Source organism: Carcharodon carcharias, chromosome 14 (assembly GCF_017639515.1).
Source record: "Carcharodon carcharias isolate sCarCar2 chromosome 14, sCarCar2.pri, whole genome shotgun sequence".
NCBI classification, from domain to species: domain Eukaryota; kingdom Metazoa; phylum Chordata; class Chondrichthyes; order Lamniformes; family Lamnidae; genus Carcharodon; species Carcharodon carcharias.
The window spans coordinates 27,153,686-27,175,886 of NC_054480.1; the positions used below are offsets into that span (position 1 = coordinate 27,153,686).

Genomic DNA, 22,201 nt, shown 5'->3' on the forward strand with positions numbered 1-22,201 from the left:
TATTCTTGTTCTAGTTTGTTTTAAAATATTCAGTGACAGCCCTAAAGGGTATTGTTTATGTCAAGAGACAAAAATTATACACACCTGGTTAGTGGGGTTGGACTTGAGGGTATCTGAGCTTCCCATGTAGTCCTCATTCCATCCATGAAAGCTGGGTGAATTCAGTTCTGCTGTATCCAGGCAATCAAGACTCCTGTGGATGGACTCACTCACTGATGCAAGATAGCTGTGGCTGTACAATGTGAAGTATTGAAGATTGTTCACTAAAACAGCTTTGCATTCAGTATGCTGATTCACATTTTAAAACTTTTTTTAAGAATAAGATATTTTAAGAATTACACAGAATTACGTAGAACGTACAGTGCCATAGGAATAGATCATTTAGCCCAACTGTTCCATGTTGGTGCTTATGGTCACCACTATCTTTTCCTACTCCTCTTCATCTAAATATAAAGCATCAGAGTTCAAATGTATGTATGTCATTGGAACTTAAAAAAATATACATTTAAATAGTTTTTTTCAGGCAATTTAGTACTACAAAAGTTGATTCTAACAGATGTGTTTAGAATGTATTAGGATCACACATAAAGCACAGATTATGTAATTTTTGTATATACTTAGGGCTGTACAAATAATTCAACACCCAAACATTAGCAACATATGTTTAAATTCTAATTAGAGCAACAAACAGCACATTAGTTTCACAAAATTGTGGAGCAAAAAATACCTCAAAACTGAAATGGTTTTTTTTTGCAAAATACAGTATAGCTACAGAAAAGAACACCAGTTACCTGTGATACTTTTCATTTTGGACAAAATGGATTTTATGCTCCCCCGCCAGGGGGTCTGAAGGCAGGGAGGGTGGGGGGCGCTCATAAAATCCAGGTGACCTTCCTGCCTTTTGGCCTTTTGAGGCCCTTACACGGCCAATTAACGGCTACTTAAAGGCCTCAGCCTGCCCCACCGGTTTTTAATCCATGGTAGGGGAGGTCCATGCCATGCAGGAGGCCCAGCAGCTTTAACTGCGCTGGCTGTTGTTGGGCCAGTGTGGGTAGGACCCCCTTTGCGAGTCTCCTAGGCCACAAGATCACACTCCCCCCTTTAGCCTCGACCTGGCCTCTCAACCAGGCCCTCTATCCCCCTCACTCCCTTCGCAACAGTCTGGCCCTGGCCACACCCTGGACTGACATTTGAGTCCAGGCTCTGCATTGAGATTGGCTGTAGTTCCAGTAGTGGCCACTACTCCCTGGCGCTTCTGGTACTGCAGAGCTGCTGGCTATCCGATTGGCCGACAGCTCTCTGAGGTGGGGCTTTCTCCTGAAATCGGGATGGAAATCTCATCTTGAAGCAATTACCACTGCTCAGAGCATTAAATTGATGCAGAGTAGCAGGTGGAATTGTGGATGGGTTCGCCACCAACATTTTAGCCAGAAGTGCGGGACCAGGGTGTCCAGTAAAACCGAGTCCATTATTACTATGGATCGTGTGCATTTTAAATTTTTTTGTGCAGTGTTGCCTTATCGTACAAATAATAATGAGGTAACAATGCTACTATAGTATAATCAATGGGTTCACATATCATAAAGCAAAAGATTTAAAGCATTATCATGTTACAGGTATTAGCCACATACTTATAGATTACATGAAAAAGTTCCTAACTTTTAACAGGACAAGTTTAAAATTTGTCTTTGCACCACAATCAGACTATAGCAGTTGTGAAGCTAAAGCAATGCTGAAGCCAGCTCTTGGCTCTTCAAGCGCACTTCCCAAACTTGGCTGCCTAGTTTGCATTATTACAAAGCAGAAGATGCTGTTTATTGGCCTAAATTGTGCAATATAATAACCCCCAAAAAAATGCTTAAACTGAATTCTGTAATTAGGATGAAGTGTTGAAAAGGTTTCCACAAAGTGAAGAGTCTATCAGTTCTCCCATTGGTCTTGAGGAGTCCAAAGACAAAGGTCCATATACCGAACCTGATGTCAGAAGTATTATTGTTGAAATGCAATTCACTGTTCATGTGCCCCAAAAAATGATGTCAGCAGGGGCAGTTTTATCTTTGTCAATAATTTAAAATGGCTGCCTGTTATATAACTCATCCAATTTTCCTTTCCATGAAGTTATTGAGGTGGAAAACCAAACGAAGTGTATGGGACAGCTGTTCCAATATCGTCCATTTTCCACTATAACCAATAGTTAAATTTCACCCCCAGTGAACTGCCTTAGGTTGTTTTGACTTTTACTGCAGTTTCTGGCTGTATTATACATCTTGATTCTGACAGAAATTCCTATTAGAGCCCATGGGGATGGACAGGAGGGAGTGTCACATATGGAGAATGGTTTCATTCAAAAAATGGTCCATGTGGTCCATCTTTCTTCTTCATTCAGAATTGTCCACTCAGGTAAGAGCAGAGAAGAATAGGGAGATTCAGGCGGAGGAGTGCCTCGTAGCAGCATTTTAACACCTATGAAGTGGATGGATCTGCCAAAAGTTATGTTTAAGGAAGTCAACAGATCCCATCAGTAGTGCTTCATTAATGTGAGGGGATTACTCCTAAGAACAGCTTTGCAAATTAGTCCAATGGACATTGAATTAAGGGAAACCCAGAATATGACAGCCTCGAACATGATCTCTGGGATTGGATTCCAAAAGCCAGGAATAATACAGAATGCATTCTGTCACAGATTTAGCTACCCTAGCTTACTTATTTCATTAAATTAATGTTTTACTTCTACGGGAAATTAAATCTCTCATGATTAATGGAAATGTTCTGTGCATTTGAAATAATCTAGGAAGCTCTATAAGTATGCAGGTAATGCAGTTGGCAATAAAATTTGTGAGATGGAGGAATAACATCACAAATCTTAAATGAAAGTGAGGTTACATTGTGTAAGAAAGCAGGCAGAGTCGTGAGCATGAACCAGACAAAATATAGTTAGTCATAATAAGTGTCTACATGCTGAAACAAGTGCAAACAGCAATTCAGTTTTCAGGGAAATAAATTCAACTAAAGGAACTCCTAGGTTTAGATGAGTCAATCATTATTTCTGTAAAATTACAGTTTGGATTTGCAAGTAAATGAGAACCAGATAACCTTCGTAAAATGCGAACCCAACAAATGATCCCTTAATGAACTGGGATGGAAAGTTTTGTAGAAAGCTGAAATGGTGACCGCATAAACTCTAATAGAAATGGGCTTCAGTCCAACCTCAAACAAAATGCTAGAACAAAATAAAAATCACATGAAAGTAGGGTAAACAGATTACCTATAACATCAAAACACAAACTATTGCACTTGCTGTTACAAACTTTGGAAGTAGACAAGTAGATGGTTGGTGAAAATTGATCACAACAACACCACCTTGCATTCATATAGCATCTACAATGCAGGAACAGGGCCAAAGGAACTTCACAAGAGATGTTTTCAGATGTTGAACCATCAAGGAGATATGGGAGGAAGGTGACGAGAATCAATGAAGACAGGGCTGATAAATGAGCGAGACTTGATGCAGATTACATAGAATTCATAGCAAAGAAACAAGTCATGCAGTCCTATTGGTCTGTGCCAGTGTTCCTGCTGCACATGAACTCCTCCCACTCTACATACTTCATCTGAGGATAAACCTGGAAAATGGTCGATAGTCTGGACTATCACCAGCTGGCAGTGGGAGATTCTGGGCCTGCCTGCTTCATTCCTGCCCCCATCTCACCATGAAAATCCTGCCTGGTGTTGCAGAAAAGATGGAAACAAATTTGTGGAAGTATAACATGTTCAAGGACTTCAGAGAGGAAAGCGAGGTTGGAAATGGGTTGGTAGTTGTCAAGGAAGTAAGAATTGTGGGGATCAAGGGCGGATTTTCAGATGAACGGACATGATGACAGAAGTTTTGAAAGGGACAGGGAGAAGAAACCATTTAAAATGTCAGCTGACCAGGTGAGTAGGAATGGAGTCAAGGACACATTGTTCTTCATGGGCAAATAAACTTGGAGACAAGGCATGACCTAAAGAAATTGGAGAAAGGCACAAACAGTTTCAGGGATAAGACAGGAGAGAGTCTGTGGGGAAGTTTGGATTGGTGAAGGGAATACAACAGGGGATTGCAGCAAAGGGAGCAGAATGGACCATTTCAATCTTGGTGGGAGAGGTAAAGCTTTTACTGGGGACAAGGCCATCAGGGGTGGAGGTGAGGGAGTTGAGCAGATTAGCATCTTCAGAAGGATCATGGTGATTGGCAGCCAAAGTCTAGGAAATTGGCAGCTTGAAAGTGCTTTTCTAGGCCCTGGTGCTGTTAGAACAGGGCAGGGAGTGTGGGTTCCAGTAGATACAAGAAGCTGACTGGATATGGTCTTGTTTGTGATCAAGGTCATGGGAGCAGAGAGGTAAGCTAAGATGGAAGGCTCGAGGCAGTGGGCTATGAAAATGAGGAAGAGTGTTTAAGGAGGGCTTGAGGGCAGTGACATCAGAGAAGACAAGACAAAGGGCTGAATTCTAAGTGGCCCCAGAGGGGGTATTTCCCACCGGGGCGGGGAACATGTTAAAAAGGGCGGGAGCCAATCCCACCACCTTTCCACTCACCCCTGAGCTTACCCCTATAATATGGGGGCTGGGAGGGGGCACCCCGCCCACTATATTAAAATGACCAATCAAGGGTCAGTTAAGCTTGTTATCAAGCCAATTGACCTTGATAATATGCTGTCCATGCCATAAAATGTTTGGCTTGGGCAGCCAGGCAGGAGCGGGAAGGCTGATCTTTTCACTCAAATGCTTAAAGGATGGAAAGGAAGGGGGGGGGGAGTCACTCTTCAGGGGCTGCCCTTTGCTGATCCCCCCTTAGGCAGCCCCCGCTTAGGTCAAACCCCCCCAATTCCTTCCTACCTGTTCCCTCGCTCAGAACCACTCCCTCTTTGCCTATCCAAAACACCCTGCCTGGGGACCCATGGGCCTTGGTCGTCTTCTTCTCCTGCATTCTTGGCAGCGGCCACTGATGCCCTCCTGGGGCAACTGGGACTGATGCAGCTGCTAGCCGATTAGCTTGACCGGCAGCCCCAGAGGGTGGGCAGAAGTCATGGCTGCAGAGCAGGTCGACATGGAGCATGTCAGCTCCACATGCCACCCACCCACTGCCCCCTGCCCCTTCCTCCTCCCCTGTATTATTCAGCCCAAAGTGTGTTGAGATAGCAGGTGAAATCACTGGGCTCAATGTAGAAGTTGAGGGAGGAGCTGAGCAAGAATATTTTGGGGTGGGGGTTGTGGTTGGGGATGGAACAAGATGAGCTAATCAAAGGAGCAGAAGATACCAGAAAAGTATGGGGACAGACCCAAGTCTTGATTGTTAAGGCCACACTTATCCCATGGCAGTTGGATGGAACTGGTTGTAGCAAGTGTTCTACAAGCAAGAGAATAACATGGAGAGGCAGACCCCAACATCTCTGTCATGTTACAGCATTTGACGAGGTAGCTCTCCAGATCCAGGGAAGAGCCCACATACAGGAAATGGAGAAATAGAAGATCTACTGACACCACAGTGTTCATATTTGTTCACCATCCTACTTAGTCAGTGTCATTAAAAGGTGCATTGGTAAGGTTGGTTTCTACATCCATAAAGTTGTCATTAATAAATAACACTTGTTCTCCTTTTTCTATAGGCAGTCCAAAGGAAGTTGATATATGAGCTGGAAAGCGGACCAATCAAGCACCTCATGGCAAGTCATGCCCTTCAATCTAACCTTGCATAATAGCAGAAGCAAACATGCATACGCGAAAGATGGTGGCGCAGGTGGTTAATGAGAAAACCATAGTGATGGTTCTGCTAATTGCAACTGCTTCGTTCTTCTAGTATTCTTTATTTTATTATTTTTCTCCTTTTTCACAACTGAAAAGAATAGGGTGACAAAATTTTTAAAAAAAAGCTCTGTAGGGAAAAAGGTACCTTGAAAACATGTCCCGAGTGCAAGGTAACTTTAATGGCACCACGTAATAAAGGATACAATTCTGGAACTGGTTACACTTGTATATCTTGTATAGAGGGCATGAGTGATGTGTCAAACAATAATTTTCATGGCATAAAAATAAAAACAAAAAACTGCGGATGCTGGAAATCCAAAACAAAAACAGAATTACCTGGAAAAACTCGGCAGGTCTTCTCTGCCATTGCTGTCAGACCTGCTGAATTTTCATGGCATCACTTGCTCTATTCCAGGCACCTGACTGCCCAGGATCAACAGGACAAGGGGCAGACTCATACTGTGTTTTTTTTATTCATTCATGGGATGTGGGTTTTGCTGGCTGGGCCAGCATTTGTTGCCCATCCCTAGATGCCCTTAAGAAGGTGGTGGTGAGCTGCCTTCTTGAGCCATGTGGTGAAAGCTTCAGAATGAAGATACATCTTTTTTTTCTAATATTTATATGTTGGATCTTTTTATTATGATTACTTAGGCATGTCCTGCTCTTGAAACCTCTGGATAGGTTCAGGGCCAGGGAGAGGTGGAGTGCAAGCAATGCCAAACATCGGGGCCCAGGGACTGGGAAGGGTTGGGTGGGTAGGGTGCAGGTAAATGCTCTATATGAAGTTTCTTGTCCCCCAGCCTGAGCAGCTAGAGGCAGAGCTGCAGATCTTAAAGGCTCAATTTAAAAAATTTGGAACCTTCAGACTGAGAGTTCTGATTTTTTAAAAAGTCGCTCTTTCATGTCAGTTTCACTGAGTTGCTGCGCTGCTGCTTCTGACCTTTGGGGAGCTTCGTGGTTCTGATTTTTTGGAAAAGCCCACCAAACAACCTCGAAGCTGCCCAAAGGTCAACAGCAGTACAGCAAATAAGTGAGCTCTTATTTGAAAAATGGTATGCAAAATCTCTAGTTTAGAGCCAAAATTGGATACTGTTGGAGAAGCTGGGGTTGATGGGGGGAGGTTGGGGAGTCTTGGTGGGTGGGGGTAGTTTGGGGGGTATTGGAGCAGTGGGAGGGAGGTTGGATATTGTTGGAGGGATGGGGGTGGGAAGTTGGGGGCTGTTGGAGGGGTGGGGGAAGTTGCGGAGGTGGGAGTGTCAGGGGTGGCATGGGAGAGGTTGGGGGCATGAATTGGGGTGGGAGTATACACATTTTTTGTTGTTGGAGTTTCTTAATTATTGATTACACTTTTCCATTTTAGGCTGTAAATTCACAGTCTACAACACAATTTGTACGACAGTTTCTGGGAGAAGGAGAAACAATCCAGTTCTTGAGTTAAGGTTTTACAGAATTTATGTACCTTGTATCATTCTTCTCCAAAAAATTCAGATGAACAATTCAGTCTATATTTTCCTAAGCTGCTAGATGTCTGATTAACAAATCCTGGAGATGCTGTCATTTACGTAAAAAGGGCAGGTGTCATTTATGGTATGTTGTGGGTTGGCACCATATAAGTCAGAGTGGTAAGGCTGTATTAGCTACAGAGTTGAATTGTTTTGTAAATGTAGTGATTTCTTTGTAGCCACTTTCCAAACATCAGTTGATTGTTCTATGATTAATTATCCTTAGAGGATCAGCATTTGGCCTCCAATTTTACCTTTGCTACAGTCACTCTGCCTACTGCATGCAGATGTAATGAAACAAAGGCAAAACCTACATTTATACTACACCTTTCATGATATCCCAAATCACTTTACAGCCAATTAAATATTTTGAGTTGTAGTCACTGGTAAAATGTCGGGAATGTTATCAAATGGCGGAGCAGGCTCGAGGGGCCGAATGGGTTACTCCTTCACCTAATATGTATGTTCATATATCATTCTGGGATGGATGAGATGTGCTGGGCTAGATGGCCTTTGGCATGCATAATTATCTTGCATGCAGAGGGTGGAATCATGGCTAGAGTTCTGTTTATTTTGTTGCTAATGGAAATTTACTGAGCAGGCTTTATGTGGTGAAATTACCAGGACAGGAGTGCATAATAGGCTCATCCTGAAAATAATTCTCAAGTGTCTTTTTCATTGACTTCAATCTTGTCCTTTTGTCTACTTACCTATCATCCCATTCTATCTTGATACTGATATGAACTTTCTGAGGAATTAAATATCATGATAACGTTATGTTGCATAGCAGATGTTGAAAATATATCTAATGAGAAGCAGCAATCAGCACAGTCTTCAGGCTTGCTGATCAAGGAAATACAGATACAACTATGAACCATTTGCTCTTTGTCATCTGGCCTCTTAAAAGTTGTGTCACACAGAGGCACTTGAGGACTCCAATGCTTCCCACTGGCAGTGAAGACCTGTGTTGTTCAATCATTCCACTTTGTCGCTCAGGAATAATTTTATCTTTCTCCCTGTGAGATTACGAATAAAATAGAATCCAACTATACCTCTTCTAATGAAGTAACTATATTGAATGACATCATGCACCCAGGCAAGATAAAGTCTTCCAATTCTTCTACAGAATGGAAAAGATCTTTTGCAGTTTATCTGGGATACAGGCATTGAATTTTTCCCCTTAATATGAATTTATTGTCACTGTGTTCATATGGTACAATGTGCAGAACTTGTTAATGAGAGCTGAGGCAATCAACAAAATCAGTATTATGGTCTGCACAGTGTTATAAGTAACTAATAGGATATTATCTTGTCAAATTAACAACATTGCACAATGCCATTAAAGTAAAATTTGAACTCTCTGGTTTGGTAATAGTTGTGGTGGGATCACCTATAGAACCTAAACAAACTTACACTGCATTATACCTTTGCTGCTCTTAATATTAATGGCTCATGCTGTATATATATTGGGTGATTTTTGAAACCAGATGCAAACAATGGGCGTTATCATTTTACTAGGACTTTTCTGTGATTGGTGAATCTTGAAAGGGGAAAAATATCATGCATAACTGAGGGGGAGGGTTAAGTGTGGGGTGGGTGGGATTAGGGGCCCGGAAAGAGAAGTACCAGGGCCCATGATTTCTCTCCCTGGCCCTTGATAAGTTTAATGTGGACATTTTGTAACTGTTTTCTTCTGTCTTTTGATTCCTTGTGTGGTGGATAAAAATACCCAGTCTCTTCATGACAGAAATAAAAATAGTGGATATTGAGGGTTTATAGTACCAATTCAAACTGTTGTTGGCAGCCAATTTCTTTAGTGTATAATTCAACATACTCTGATAGATCAAAACCTAAGACATAGCACTATTTATGGTTCAGCTAATAACAAATGACTGATATACATCATCATCTAGAAGGTACTAGTTTATTTCCAGTTAGAGGCTCAGCTCCATTAAAGCACAGCAGCACATCTCACCTTCCACATATGCTTTGTGACAAATGAGAAAATTACTGTTTTTGTCATGATGTATATTTTGCAAATATGTTTGGCAACCATGTGCATCACACTCCTTCACTTTAAAGTGCAGCCCCTGGGCAGTACAGTAGCGCTGTGCCTTGAAGCATAGGCATCACAAGAAGAGGCATATAGTTTTAATTCCTCTCAGCAGTAACTTATAAACCTCACTAGAATGATGATAATTCCCCTTTAACATACACCACAATCAAGTGATATTCTTGGTGCCAACTTACTGTCAACAGACTGAAACAGAGTGAAAGGTGCATGGTTTCTTTGAACAGTGAAGGTTTGAGGAAAGCCAGGGTCACATCAACATTTAAGAATGGGTTAGATAGGCGGATGAAGGGAAAAAAAAAATACAGGGATATTGGAACAAGATGGGTACATGGGATCAGGATTTACATGGAGGGGAAAAACAGGTTGAATGGCTTATTTCTGTGTTGTAATATGTATTTAATTCTCTAACAGCAGCATGAACTGTTTTGAAGAAATTTTCCATGCGTGTTTGCTGGAAGGATGCAATGTATTAACATTTGGTAAACGGTTAGCGTCTGTTGTTAGTAAGCGAAAAGCATTCACTTTAAAACTTACTTTTTATTTATTATGCAAGTAAAACATGAAAACATGGGGCAGAATTTTCTGGATGGTGGGGGGGGGGGGCGGGGGGCTGGGGGCGGAGCGGAAGCAGGCGCAGACCCAACTGCCGCTTGCGATCAGGTCTGTGCTGCCATTTTATGTGGGTGGGCCAATTAAGGTCCGCCCAGCGTACTTCACGACTCCCGTGCATTGTGGGGGTAGGCGGGCGGCGACGGGTGCGCTCAGCCCGCCTTGTCCAATGGCGACCTGGCGTCCTGTATAAAGGAAAGCTTGCTAGCAATGGCTGGGCGAAGGGCCCTGCAGAGGGGCAATGGAGGTTATTCAAGCGTGGAGGGTAGGCCATTGGGGCAGGCCAGGCCGGAGGGTAGGGTGGGGGGCCAGTGCGCCCCTCGTTTTTCTGATTACTGCCTTGCTGCCCTCCTCAAGGAGGTGGCAGCACGGCGGGAGGTGCTGGTTCCCCACGACGGGAGGAGGAGGCCCCCCCCCACATGATGAAACATGCCTGGGAGGAGGTGGCGGAGGTGGTGAGGTCCCACGACGTGGTGCGGCACACCTGGATCCAGTGTCGCAAGCGCATCAACGACTTGTTGAACTCTGGAAGGGCGAGGACAATGTTGGCATTGGTCACTTAACCCAGCAGGTCGGCTTACACCCCCCTGCTGCCCCGCCCCCCTCCCACCCAAGTCGAAGTGTAGTGACTGCATTGAATCATTGATGGCAAGTGTCCTTCGCTGGGTGGGCCAGCAGATACTGCCCATGCCGAGGTCACCCTGAGAGGGTGGTGAAGAGATGGGTTCTGCGCCCGCAGCATGTGATACACTGAGTCCCACATGACTGTTTTGGGGGCAACCTGGAGGAGCTGCACCTAGGCGCAGCGCTGGAACTCCAGGACATGTCCAAGTCAGGGGGATGACATGCTGGGAAGGGTGCTTCAAAGTGGCATGGCAACGAACCATCTGCTGCCCTCTGCGCTCCACATGCTTGTGCATCCTTGCGATAGAAGGATATACTGTGTGGTGCCTAATGTGATGTAGGCAGCATGTGGCCAAGGGCGGCTGTGGAGCTGGGGAACAGGCCTAGCATCTTTGTGTGAGTGTTTGGCAGCAGTGGGGTGAGGAGGCTCTGGAGCCCTGATATGTCCCACTTTGTTTGGAATGGGCCATGCGCAAAAAAAGTCCATGTACAATTTGCGCAAATCAACGCTCTTCTCTTATTTTCAGGAGAAGAATGCTCAAAATGCTGCAGAGCGGGTGAGGACTGGCAGCGGCCAGGCGCAGTTAGCCATTCTCAGCCGGTTTGAGCAGGAGGGATTTGGAGAGGCGCCATGTGCCCAGGTCCACTGGCGTCAGTGAGGCTGGGAGACTGACCCAGCAGTGAGGTCAGCATTGTTCGCCCAACAGCCATAACAGTGCTGAATGTTAAGTGATTTAATTTTGCAACATTGCTTGACCATTGCTTATGGAAGGATGAGCATATAATGATCTGGGGGACAGGGATGCATTTTGTCATTGTCTCCACGTTAACTGGTCCAATGTCCTTGTTCTTCCTTTCAGCATCAGCGGAGCAGGGTCGGGAGGAGGATCAGCAGAGGCCCCCCTCTCACACTGAGGGGCCTGAAGACTCACCAGTGTCACACCATCTCTGCCAGACAGGCACCAGCGCAGATACCAGCACCTCGTGGGAGTTAGAACATTGACTAGTGTCCCGGTGCACAGCAGTGAGGGCACTTCACAGTCACTGGAGGAGCTGGCAGAGACAGAGAGTGCCCATGGCACCAGCAGTCGGAGGACTGTAGGGGACCAGGCACATGCTCAGTCGGTGCCTGATGATGTGCCGCTGAAGTTGTCCGTAATGCAGCAGGGGCGGGGAATGCAGCCGGGTGTGCGGGAGCACCTGGGGGAGATACATGAGGCTATGCTTGGCTTGGTCTCCATGGTGGAGGAGTCTACGCAGAAGATTGCCGAAGCAATGAGCCACATGTCCGAGTGCCATGCATCCTCCGTGGAGAGGGTGACGACTCTCGTGGAGAGGCTCCTCCAGGAGACGCATCAGGGTTTCCTGGGGATGCACTCTGACCAGCAAACCCTCACATTGGCATTGACCTCAGCTGGTCAGTGCCAATGTGGGAGATGATCTGGGCACCAAGTTTCCCAGCTCGGTGCCCATCCATCCATGGTGAGCAGGGAGGACTGAAGCAATGTCATGTCGGCGCAGCAGCTGCCTGTCATCTCTGCTGGACGCTCCAGATGAGCGCGGCAGTTCCTCTTTTCCTTGCCCAGTGACCGTAGTATCTGGTGAGGCTGCGGCGACTGGGGAGATGCCAGCTGTGGAACTGGCAGACCCCTCCCCGGTGGGATCAGCACAGGCTCCATGGGCCAGAGGACAACTGCCCAGGTCATCGAGGCCAACAGGAAAGCAGAGTCAGCAGGCTGTCTCAGATGTCACTCCCAGCGATGGGGCAGCACCAAGACGTAGCACCCAGAAACGTAAACATAAGGCACCTTAGGCACACCATGGGTTTATCACTGGTGCTTTTGTGTTGGCCCGAGATGAGGTCTTTATGATTTGCTTAGAATTGGAACACCCTTGTCATTTTGTTTCATTAAGTTTCTTTGCCTGTGATATTGAATTCAGACATCTGACCATGGCTGAGAGTGCCTCTTTTCTCCTGCATGTGTATGGTTTCAAAAATGTTAGGAGTGCTTTGTGGGACATTCAGCTTTATTAACAAGGCCCTTAGTTACTGTTCCAAACCTGGAAGATTTCGCAGTTAGGCGTCGAGAATGGAGCCTACAGCCCAGGCTTATCCTGGAGGTCCATATGTGGTGTATAGCTGAAGGTTCGTTGGATTAAAGCCTCCCGGGTGTCCCTGCCTCCCTGCAGTATGCCTGGGTCAGAGACTACCCCCTCATCATTTCCCTGTGCTTGCTCATCCTCGGACTCACTGCTGAACTTACCGTGTGCAGCCACAGCCACTGCATCGACGTCTTGATCAACCACTGCATCACCCCTTTCCAGCACAAGATTGTGGAGAGCGCAGCATGCAACCACTACCACTGACACATGATCTGGGGGGTACAGGAGTGCACCCCCGAGTAGTCTAGGAATCGGAAGCACATCTTGAGAAGACCGATGGTTCTCTCCACCACAGCCCTGAGCGTGGCTGCTCAGCTTCTGTTCTTGGATGGCGGAGAGGTGTCATGAGCCACCTTCTGAGGGGATAGCCCTTGTCACCCAGCAGCCATCCATCCATCAGGGCTGGAGCACTGAAGAGCCCAGGCACCTGGGAGTGTCTGAAGACGTAGACACCATGGGAGCTGCCTGGGTACCTTGCGCAGACTTGTAGAATCAGCATCCTGTGATCACACACTATCTGCACGTTTATGGAGTGGAAGCCCTTCCTGTTGATAAAGGCACTGGTCTCACCTGCTGGTGCCCTGATGGCCACATGTGTACAGTCTATTGCACCCTGGACACGGGGGAAGCCAGCAATTGCTGTGAAGCCTCTGGCTCACTGTGTCTCGCTTGCCTGGTCCCAACGGAAGTGGATGAAGATCAATGCACGCCTGAACAGAGTGTCTGTAACTTGCTTGACACAAGTGTGGACAGCTGATTGGGAGACACTGCAAAGATCACCCATCGACCCCTGGAGGGAGCCAGAGGCATAGAAGTTGAAGGCAGCTGTGACCTTCAGAGCCACTGGCATGGGGTGTCCACCCACACAGTTAGCGGAGATCTCAGGCCCTATCATCTGACAGATATAGTTAACTGTCTCCCTTGAGAGATGGAGCCTCCTTCGGCAATGCACCTCAGACATATTGAGATAGCTGCTTCACCGCCTGTATACCCTGGCAACAGGATAGTGGCATCTTCTGCGGCCCCTTCCACCTTGTTCTGCCCCTTGTGCCTGCGCCTGTCCTCCCAAAGGTGGCTCCCCTGGAGGCTTAATGTGCACTCCTGGCCTCTTCCTCTTTCTAGTCCCTCTCTTCCTCCTCAGAGGAAATACCTCCAGTGAAGAGTTCAGCTCCCATTCCCAGGCTCTGGGTAGGTTTCCAGAAAAGTGCAGGTCCAAATAAGGTTCCTCACCGCAGTGTGCTGACTTGAGGGTTAAGAGTCCAGACAAAGCAGCTGGTATGCGTTTTGAAATATTGCAGACCACACAGGCAAGTTTCAAAAACTTTGACAATACTTGAACGAGCACACCTGTGACCCCAGTGTCCTCTTACCCTGTCCGTGGGTGAGGTTTATACAAATTGTCCTACCCGCCTGCCCGCTGTGCCTTGCGCCGACCCGAAGGTTGCACGGGTGCCAAAAAATAAGCCTCGATTGGTGAGTCAAGGGCCTTAAGAGACCCGTTAATTAATGGCGGGCGCGCAGTCCAACAAAATATCGTGATGGCGCATGGTGACATTGGGTTGCTCGCCCGACGTCACCACACGTCATTTTACGCGCGGACGTGCGGGTCCCGCCCCCACATGCCAACAGGAAAATTCTGCCCATGAAGTTGCTTGTCCTTTGTATTAAATATACATTGCCTGAGTCCAGCGATTTTCTTTTAAGCTGCTACTGAATGCCCAGCTGTTAAAGAAAAATTGATTGTCATTGATTATAATTTTTAAAAATAGTCTACAATAGAGGGAGCAAAATAACCTCATAAATTAAAACAGCCAAAATCAAGAGTTTGATCTGTGAAAAGGCATTTATGATAAGTGCCACTTCCTCTACCTAAAATACAAAACTCCATGCTACAACATGATAGGCGACTGTGTGTGGTGGTTTCTAATAACAGATTTGCTGCAGGTAGAAGAATGTACAGAATGTGATACCGAGAGCCATCAAATGAAGCAATAATAGCTCTGAATGTTTCATTAATCTAACTGCGTTCCATTTCCACACTCTCAAGATTTATAAATGACTGAAATGGAGCCTTCAGTGAGGAAGGAAATATAAACAGAAAATTAATTACCAGGAGCAGACTTGCCAAATGTCCTACTTAAAGCATTAATTCAGGAAATGCTGACAGACCTTTCTTGAGAATTTAATAAACCATGGAGTTTCCACATCCAACCCCAACAATTTCAATAATTAGATCTGCTTATAAATTAGAGATCAGTCCTCAGACAGAACTTAAGGCAGTACCTAGTCTTAGATATTTGATGGAATTGTATATTTTTTCATCCGTGGAGAAAGTACTGGCAACCCTGCCTCCTATTGGCTCGAGCTTGAAGGGAGATTGATGGAAAATATTATGAGATAAATATTGAATTGTAAATATTAGCTATTTACCTAGTTGGTTTAGATGAGTTGTGAACTTGAATGTAATGAAGGGTCAGGTTGCGTTTTTAAATGTCATTTGAATGCCAAGTTAACTTTTCTGTCTTTAGTACACTATTATTTGGTATCACAGATCCTATTATTTTTAATGGTGAAACATTTTGCTTTCTTTTTTTTAGAGTGGGTGTTAATATTTCTTGTTATTTGGATGTATCTCAGTGAGGCTGAATGACATTCAAGGAAGGGTTTGATATTGTGACATCATTCACGCAATCTTAAAAGAAAATTTAGAATACAGGTGCCTGAAAATGTCCTTGCACAATATCGATATGTGTCACAACTGCATTCTCCACACTGGCTGATTCCATTTTATCATTTCCAGTCTGGGGATGTCATTACCACCTGTGAGAACAGATGTAAACCTCTACATGGGACTAAATCTGCACTTGAAAGCTGATGATGTGAATCATAGTTGGCCTCATGGGTGGAGATGTGTTCCTGCTGGCTGTGACACTTATTTAAGATGTGAACTGTGAACAAATTTACATTTTCTTATTTCAATTTGACAGAATATTTTAGAGCAATTTAACACATTAGATCACGTACGCAGTTGCTCAGCTCTCTCTCTGGAGGTGACTAGATTGTATTAGTCCTGAATGGGATTAACTCTCAAATAGGATAGAATTTCATCCATGCTTTCCACTAAATTCTTATTTTCTTGAGTAGTAAGTGGGAAGTTACAAATAGTATCAGTTTCCCTGAGCTTGGGAAGGGAAATGTTGGCCTGTGTTCCCAGTTTTGCTTATTGTACAGAGATACTTGCTGGAACAACACATGGGTGCACACGAGCTGAGGGCACTGATGCCCTTGGTTTCTTTGGTCCACATAATTGAGCCACTTGTTAATTTTACTGTCCGCAATAACAAGTGAAAATAGTCACTGGGCTTCCACCACTGCCTGTGGAACTGGTGCCCAGCATAAGCTACTTCTTCACGAGACTCGCTGCCTCACCGCCCTAAGTACGCTGGTGGGATTATGTTATTGACTCTCTAACAGTCGTTATACTATTGTTGTATTGGATAGAGCATTCAGGAAAAATAACTGAAGCTTGTAGCAAAGGCAACCGAATAATTGGGGGACTTTAATCTTCATATGGACTGGACAAATTAAATGGGAAAAGGAAGATGAGTTTGCAGAATGCAACTGTGACAGCTTCCTAGAACAATATATTGTGGAAGCAACTAGGGACAAAGCCATTTTAGATCTAGTATTATGCAATGGGGCAGGAATAATTAGTTATCTCATACCTGGGGGAAAAGTGATTATAATACAATTGAATTCCATGCTAACTTTGACTCTGGGTCAAAATCCTGAACTCCCACCCTAACAGCACAGTGGGTGTCCCTACATTACAGGGACTGGAGTGGTTCAAGAAGGCAGCGCACCACTGCCTTCTGAAGGGCAATTAGGGATGGGCAATAAATGCTGGCTTAGCCAGCAACGCCCACATCCCGTGAAAGGATTTTTAAAAATGGCATACTCAGTCCAAAACAAGAATCTTAAACTTAAACAATGCCACTACACTGGCAGGAGAGTACAGCTGGCTAAGGTTGATTGGTAAAGAGACTAAAATATATGCTGGTAATTAAACATTTCAAGAAATTATTCAAAATGTTCAAAAAACTACATTGCATTAAGAAACAAAAACTCAGCGACAAAGATCTTTCTATGGCTTATTAGGAAAGTTAAAGATAGTATTTGATTAAAAGAGAAACTAATATGGTTGCAAAAAATTTTTGTAAGTATGAGAGTTTGCAGAGGTTTAGAAACCAACAAAGGGCAACCAAAAATTTGATGAAAAGGGGAGAAATAGAATATGAGAGTAAACTAGTCAGGAATATAAAAACAGATAAGAGCTTTTATAAGTATTTGAAAAGGACAAGTGTAGCTAAAGTAAACGTTGGTCTCTTAGAGGCAGTGAGAGCAAAAAGTATCATGTGGAATGAGGAAATAGTAGTAACACTGAACAAATATTTTGTGTCTGTCTTCACAGTAGAAGATGCAAATTACATGCTAGAAATAAAGTGAACCAAGAGGCCAATAAGAGTGAGGAAATTAAAGTAATTAGTATTGACTGAGGAAAAATTATTAAGAAACTTCAGGGACAAAAAATCAACAAGTGTCCAAAGTTGATGGCCTACATTCTCAGGTTCTAAAAGAGATAGTTGCAGAGAAAGCGGATTTTCCAAAATTCCCTAGATTCTAGAATGGTCCTAGCTGGTTGGAAGTTAGCAAATGTAACACCGCCATTTAAGAAAGGAGGGAGAGAAAAAACATGGAACTGCAGACCAGTCAACCTAAATCAGTCATTGCGAAAATGCTGAAATCTGTTATTAAAGAAGTTTTAACAATGCATTTAGAAAATCTGGTATAACCAGCAGAGCCAATGTGCTTTTCCGAAAAGGAAATCGTGTCTGACAAATTTATCAGTGTTTCTTGAGGGTGTATCTAATAGGGTATAAAGAAGAGACAATAGATGTGGTATACTTGGATTTCCAAAGGGCATTCAATAAGGTGCCACTCAGAAAGTTTGTACAAGGGCTCACAGAGTCGGAAGTAATACATTAGTATAGATGAAGAACAGGTTAATGGGCAGGAAGCACAATGCAGGGATAAATGGGAGATTTTCAAGTTGCTAGGCTGTAAGTATTGGCGTGTGGATCAGTGCAAGGGACTCAGCTATTTACAATCTATATTAATGACTCAGACAAAGAGACCGAGGGTAATGCATCCATTGCTGATGATACAACGCTAGGTGGGAATATAAGTTGTGATGTCACAAAGAGGCTGCAAAGAAATATAGATAGGTTAAGTGAGTGAGAAACAAGGTGGCAAATGGAATATAATGTGAGGAAGTGTAAGGTTATTCTCTTTGGTAATAATAGAAAGGCAGATTTTTTTCTAAAGACATGAAACTTTTAAATATTGATATCCAAGTGAATTGGTTGTACTTGTACAAGGAACACAAAATTAGTATGCAATTACAACAATGAATTAGGAAGGCAAAAGGCATGTTGGGTTTTATTGCAAGAGGACTAGAGTACAAAAACAAGGAAGTCTTGCTACAATAGTAAAGGGCTCTGGTGTGCAGTTTTGGTCTCCATGTTTAAGGAAGGATATACTTGCTTTGGAGATGGTGCAGCAAAGGTTTACTGGATCGGTCTGTGGGATGAGAGGGTTGCCCTTTGATGAGAGGCAGAGTAAATTGTGCCTATACTCTCTGGGGTCCAATTGAAACATGTCTGATTCTGAAGGAGCTTGACAGGGTAGACACAGAGAGGTTGTTTCCATGGCTGGGGAATCTAGAACACAGGGCCACAGCCTCGGGATAATGGGTCGATCATTTAGGACTGAGCTGAGAAATTTTTTCACTTAGACGGATGTGAATCTTTGCAATTCTCTACCCCAGAGGGTTGTGGATGTTCCATCGTTGAATATAATCAAAGCTAGGATGGATAGGTTTTTGGTCTCTTAAGGAATCAAACAACATGGGGAGCAGAAAAGAAAGTGGAGTTAAAGCAGAAAAGTGGAGCAGGCTTGAGGGGCCTTATGGTTTATTCCTGCACCTATTTCTTATGTTCTTAAGTAAAACAAGCAAGCCTGCAAAATGGAGCTTAGGGTCACATGGAGACAGCAAATGCAAGTCACTTATGTGTTTCTTCAACAGAAATACCAACCAACACCAGAATCAGGGGGACTCTGCTGCAAACAAACAGTTGCAGGATTGCTAGCTATACAAATATATTGTTTAAATAAACCACATTTGGAAGTTGGGAATACTTTGCTTTTCATGGTTCCATGACCCCTGGTGGTAGCCTCTTCTCAGTGCATGAATGCTTTGTTAAATGCATTTATTCATACATTTGGTAGGTTGCTCACTTTATTTACAAATTGACAACATGACGAATTAATATCTAACTTTGCAAGTGATCTCACTGCAGTGCAAACACAGTACAGGTCTGTCGAAGGGTCATGAGGACTCGAAACGTCAACTCTTTTCTTCTCCGCCGATGCTGCCAGACCTGCTGAGTTTTTCCAGGTAATTCTGTTTTTGTTACAGATTTCTTGTCTGTCAAATTAAGAAAGTCCACTAAACACATTTCACCAGGATGATACCTCTTTAAGCAATATGGTTGGCTTCATGTTAATATCAGTTGAGGGGTCTTGAGCAAATGAATCCTTTTAACGTTAATGACACAGAATTTAGGAAGGTTATGGATGTGATCAATGTGAGTTACCTAGATTCTTTTATTCTGAACTGTGACTTGTATACACTGTGTTGTCAAACGCTTCCTGATTACTGAAGTTGTTAATAGGGTGGGGGAGGCCAAGACAACTAAGGAGACATTAACGCACGGGTTGACTGGGACAGAGAGGTTAAAGGCAAATGGAGAAATATGCTGCTGGTCAAATTGGACCAATTCTTAATGCAATAATTTACACAACAAACATTATGGCTAAAGTCCTAGGTGGGAATTTTCTGGCCCTGTTGGCATTGGGTGTAATGGCAGGCAGGTGGGGACAATATGGCAAGAAGGCCAAAAACCAGCTTGCGATCATCCATTCCATTCATCAATGGTGGACCTCTCGTGTGCAGCATTGGCACTGACCATTTCTGCCACTGCCTCCCAAGATGGAGTGGTGAGACTGATGGGTCTCCTGTGGCCAGGGTGGTGGTAGAGTATGTGGCTCCAGGCCTCCACGGCGTCCAGAAGGCATCCCAGGGATGTGTCACTGAATTAGGAGCCTGCATACTTCTTGGCTTTTGGGGCTATGTCTTCACCGGTGCCCTCCTGGTCTGCAAGAACTGAGGAGTGTACACGTGGCTGCAGTTTAAATATGGTGCCCTGCGTGAAGCAGTGGAGAGGTAAAGGCATGGCAGACAAATCGGAGGCCGCCCACCAGCAAGATGGCGTGTTTCCTGTGGCTGCCTAAGTAATGATTATGGGAATGGGATGATATGGCACGAAAACGTATCATTGCAGATTTTTTTCTGCTTTTTTCTGTCCGCTCGCACACTTTGTGCAAATCTAGGATGGTTCCACCCCTAGTATTGATTAAAATAGAAAATGCTGGAAATACTCAGCAGGTTATGGCAGTATCTGTAGAGAGAAACAAGATAATGGGTCTGAACGTCTGCAGAGTGGCAATCAGAGTTAACTTGCCACTTTGCTCCTACTTTCTTACCCAAAATCGTTTTGGATCCTATCTCGCCCGATCTTCCTACTTAGGCTGGGTGAGATTTGGGCAGTGCAGCTCGTCCCCGGGTCCTAGCATTGAGGGCAGCTCAGTCGGATATAAGGAGACAACGCCCCTTTTTTATACACAGCACTAGCTGCCGTGAACCAAGTAAGTTAAAGGCCCGGCCAAATTTAAAGATCCTTGACAAGCCAGGGAGAAGGTAAAGGTATAAGGTGAATGGGTATGATTTAGGGGTGTGGATAGGTCTGATTATGACTCTTGGGGGAGGGGGAGGGGGGGTTGTGCTTCAGAGGTGGGGAGTTAGGCCTCAGGAGGGGGAGTTGGGCCTTGGTGGGGGGGGGGGGAGTTCCGTGGAGGGATTCCCGTGGGGATGGGGAGCCTCATTGCAGGGGTTTAGTTGGGGGTATGGGGGAGTCCCATGTGGGTTTGGGGGTGTGTGAGGAGTTGCACAGGGAGGTCGGCGTGGGTTCGTACAAGAGTTACTCAGAAGTTAAAAGTGATTTTAGTTCTTCTAATGCTTTTCTGCATAACTATTGATGTAACAATAGTCAGAACCATCCAAAGTTTGTGATTTAAGTTGCATTTTCGGAAGGTTCCCAATGCAGGGCAATTGCTGTAGTAACCTGATTTGTAATACACCTTTAAGACAAGTATTGTATTTAAGGTCACATGATCTTAATATCCAAAACACACAAGTCAAGGGCGTATGTAAAGTCACGATACACTATGGAGCTCAAACACTGAGATCACCCTTGATGGTAGTAGCAGGCGAGGGATCTAGTCTCCTCGGATGAAACTGGCTGAAAGAAATTAAATTGGAAAGGAATGAAACTTCCAACTAAGAACTAATGGACTTCTGGCTCTATAAATAATTGAACTGTGGAAATAGCTTGGTAAATTGAAAAATTGTAAAATGTATTTTTCAATACAGGGGGATGGATGTAGTAACCCAATTGGTAATACACCTTTAAGACAAGTATTGCAATGTAAGGTCACATGATCTTAATATCCAATAGCAGAGTAGTACGGGCCATCACTGTGAGAGAGTCTTGAGTTAGACACTGAAGATTAAAGACAGAGTTCTCTATCTATGTACTGACTCGGCCACCACGAATAAAGCAACCTGGATCCTTTAACGCCCAACAAACCAAAGGGCACTAGATCCAACAATTACCCAGGGGACATTGGCACTTCACACAAGCAATTGCTGTGCAATCCTCACCAGGGGTGGGGGTGGGGGTCCACGACTTCTAGTTTAGAATGATTTCACTGTTCTCAACTAGGTGATCTACAAATGACGTCAACATTGTTACAATTATGAGGTTTATAAGATTGTTATGTTTTGGGACTGTCTTCTATTTAAGGTAAATTGAAGGGAGTCATTTGGCCTGTTCTGAAGTCTATCTGATAGCAAGCCTGGGAGGCTTGATTGTTAGAAATTAAAGGCGGCCAGATTGTTTTTCAGGGAGGCAGCTGAGAGGTGTTTACACTTGAAAACAATGGCAATAGCCTGTGTGCTAACAGTGGGTAGACTGTGAGTCTCCAAAGTTCCAGAAAAATGTTGCAGAATATTGTGTTGTAAACAGTTGTGCTTTAAATGCTCCACTTACATCCAAGACAAAAAAAGAGTTAGGGTCTCAAATAAAACTAATCAGCATTTCTACCTAGATACAAGGACCAGGTGATTCACATTGCCATGGAGATGGTCTTTGACAAGGGAAGGGTTTCTATTGTGTCCCTGAAAACTCATAGGCAAATGCAGCCT

At 44.3% G+C, this 22,201-nt stretch overlaps 1 protein-coding gene across 1 annotated transcript in view; it reads right to left on the reverse strand.

Annotated features, from left to right (window-relative positions):
• LOC121286902 (disks large-associated protein 4-like) overlaps positions 1-22,201 on the reverse strand; it is a 251,826-nt gene that overhangs the window by 131,294 nt on the left and 98,331 nt on the right. Inside the window, exon 5 of the mRNA XM_041204135.1 lies at positions 104-232. Coding sequence (XP_041060069.1) covers positions 104-232 — 129 coding nt within the window. The remainder of the gene's footprint in view (positions 1-103; positions 233-22,201) is intronic.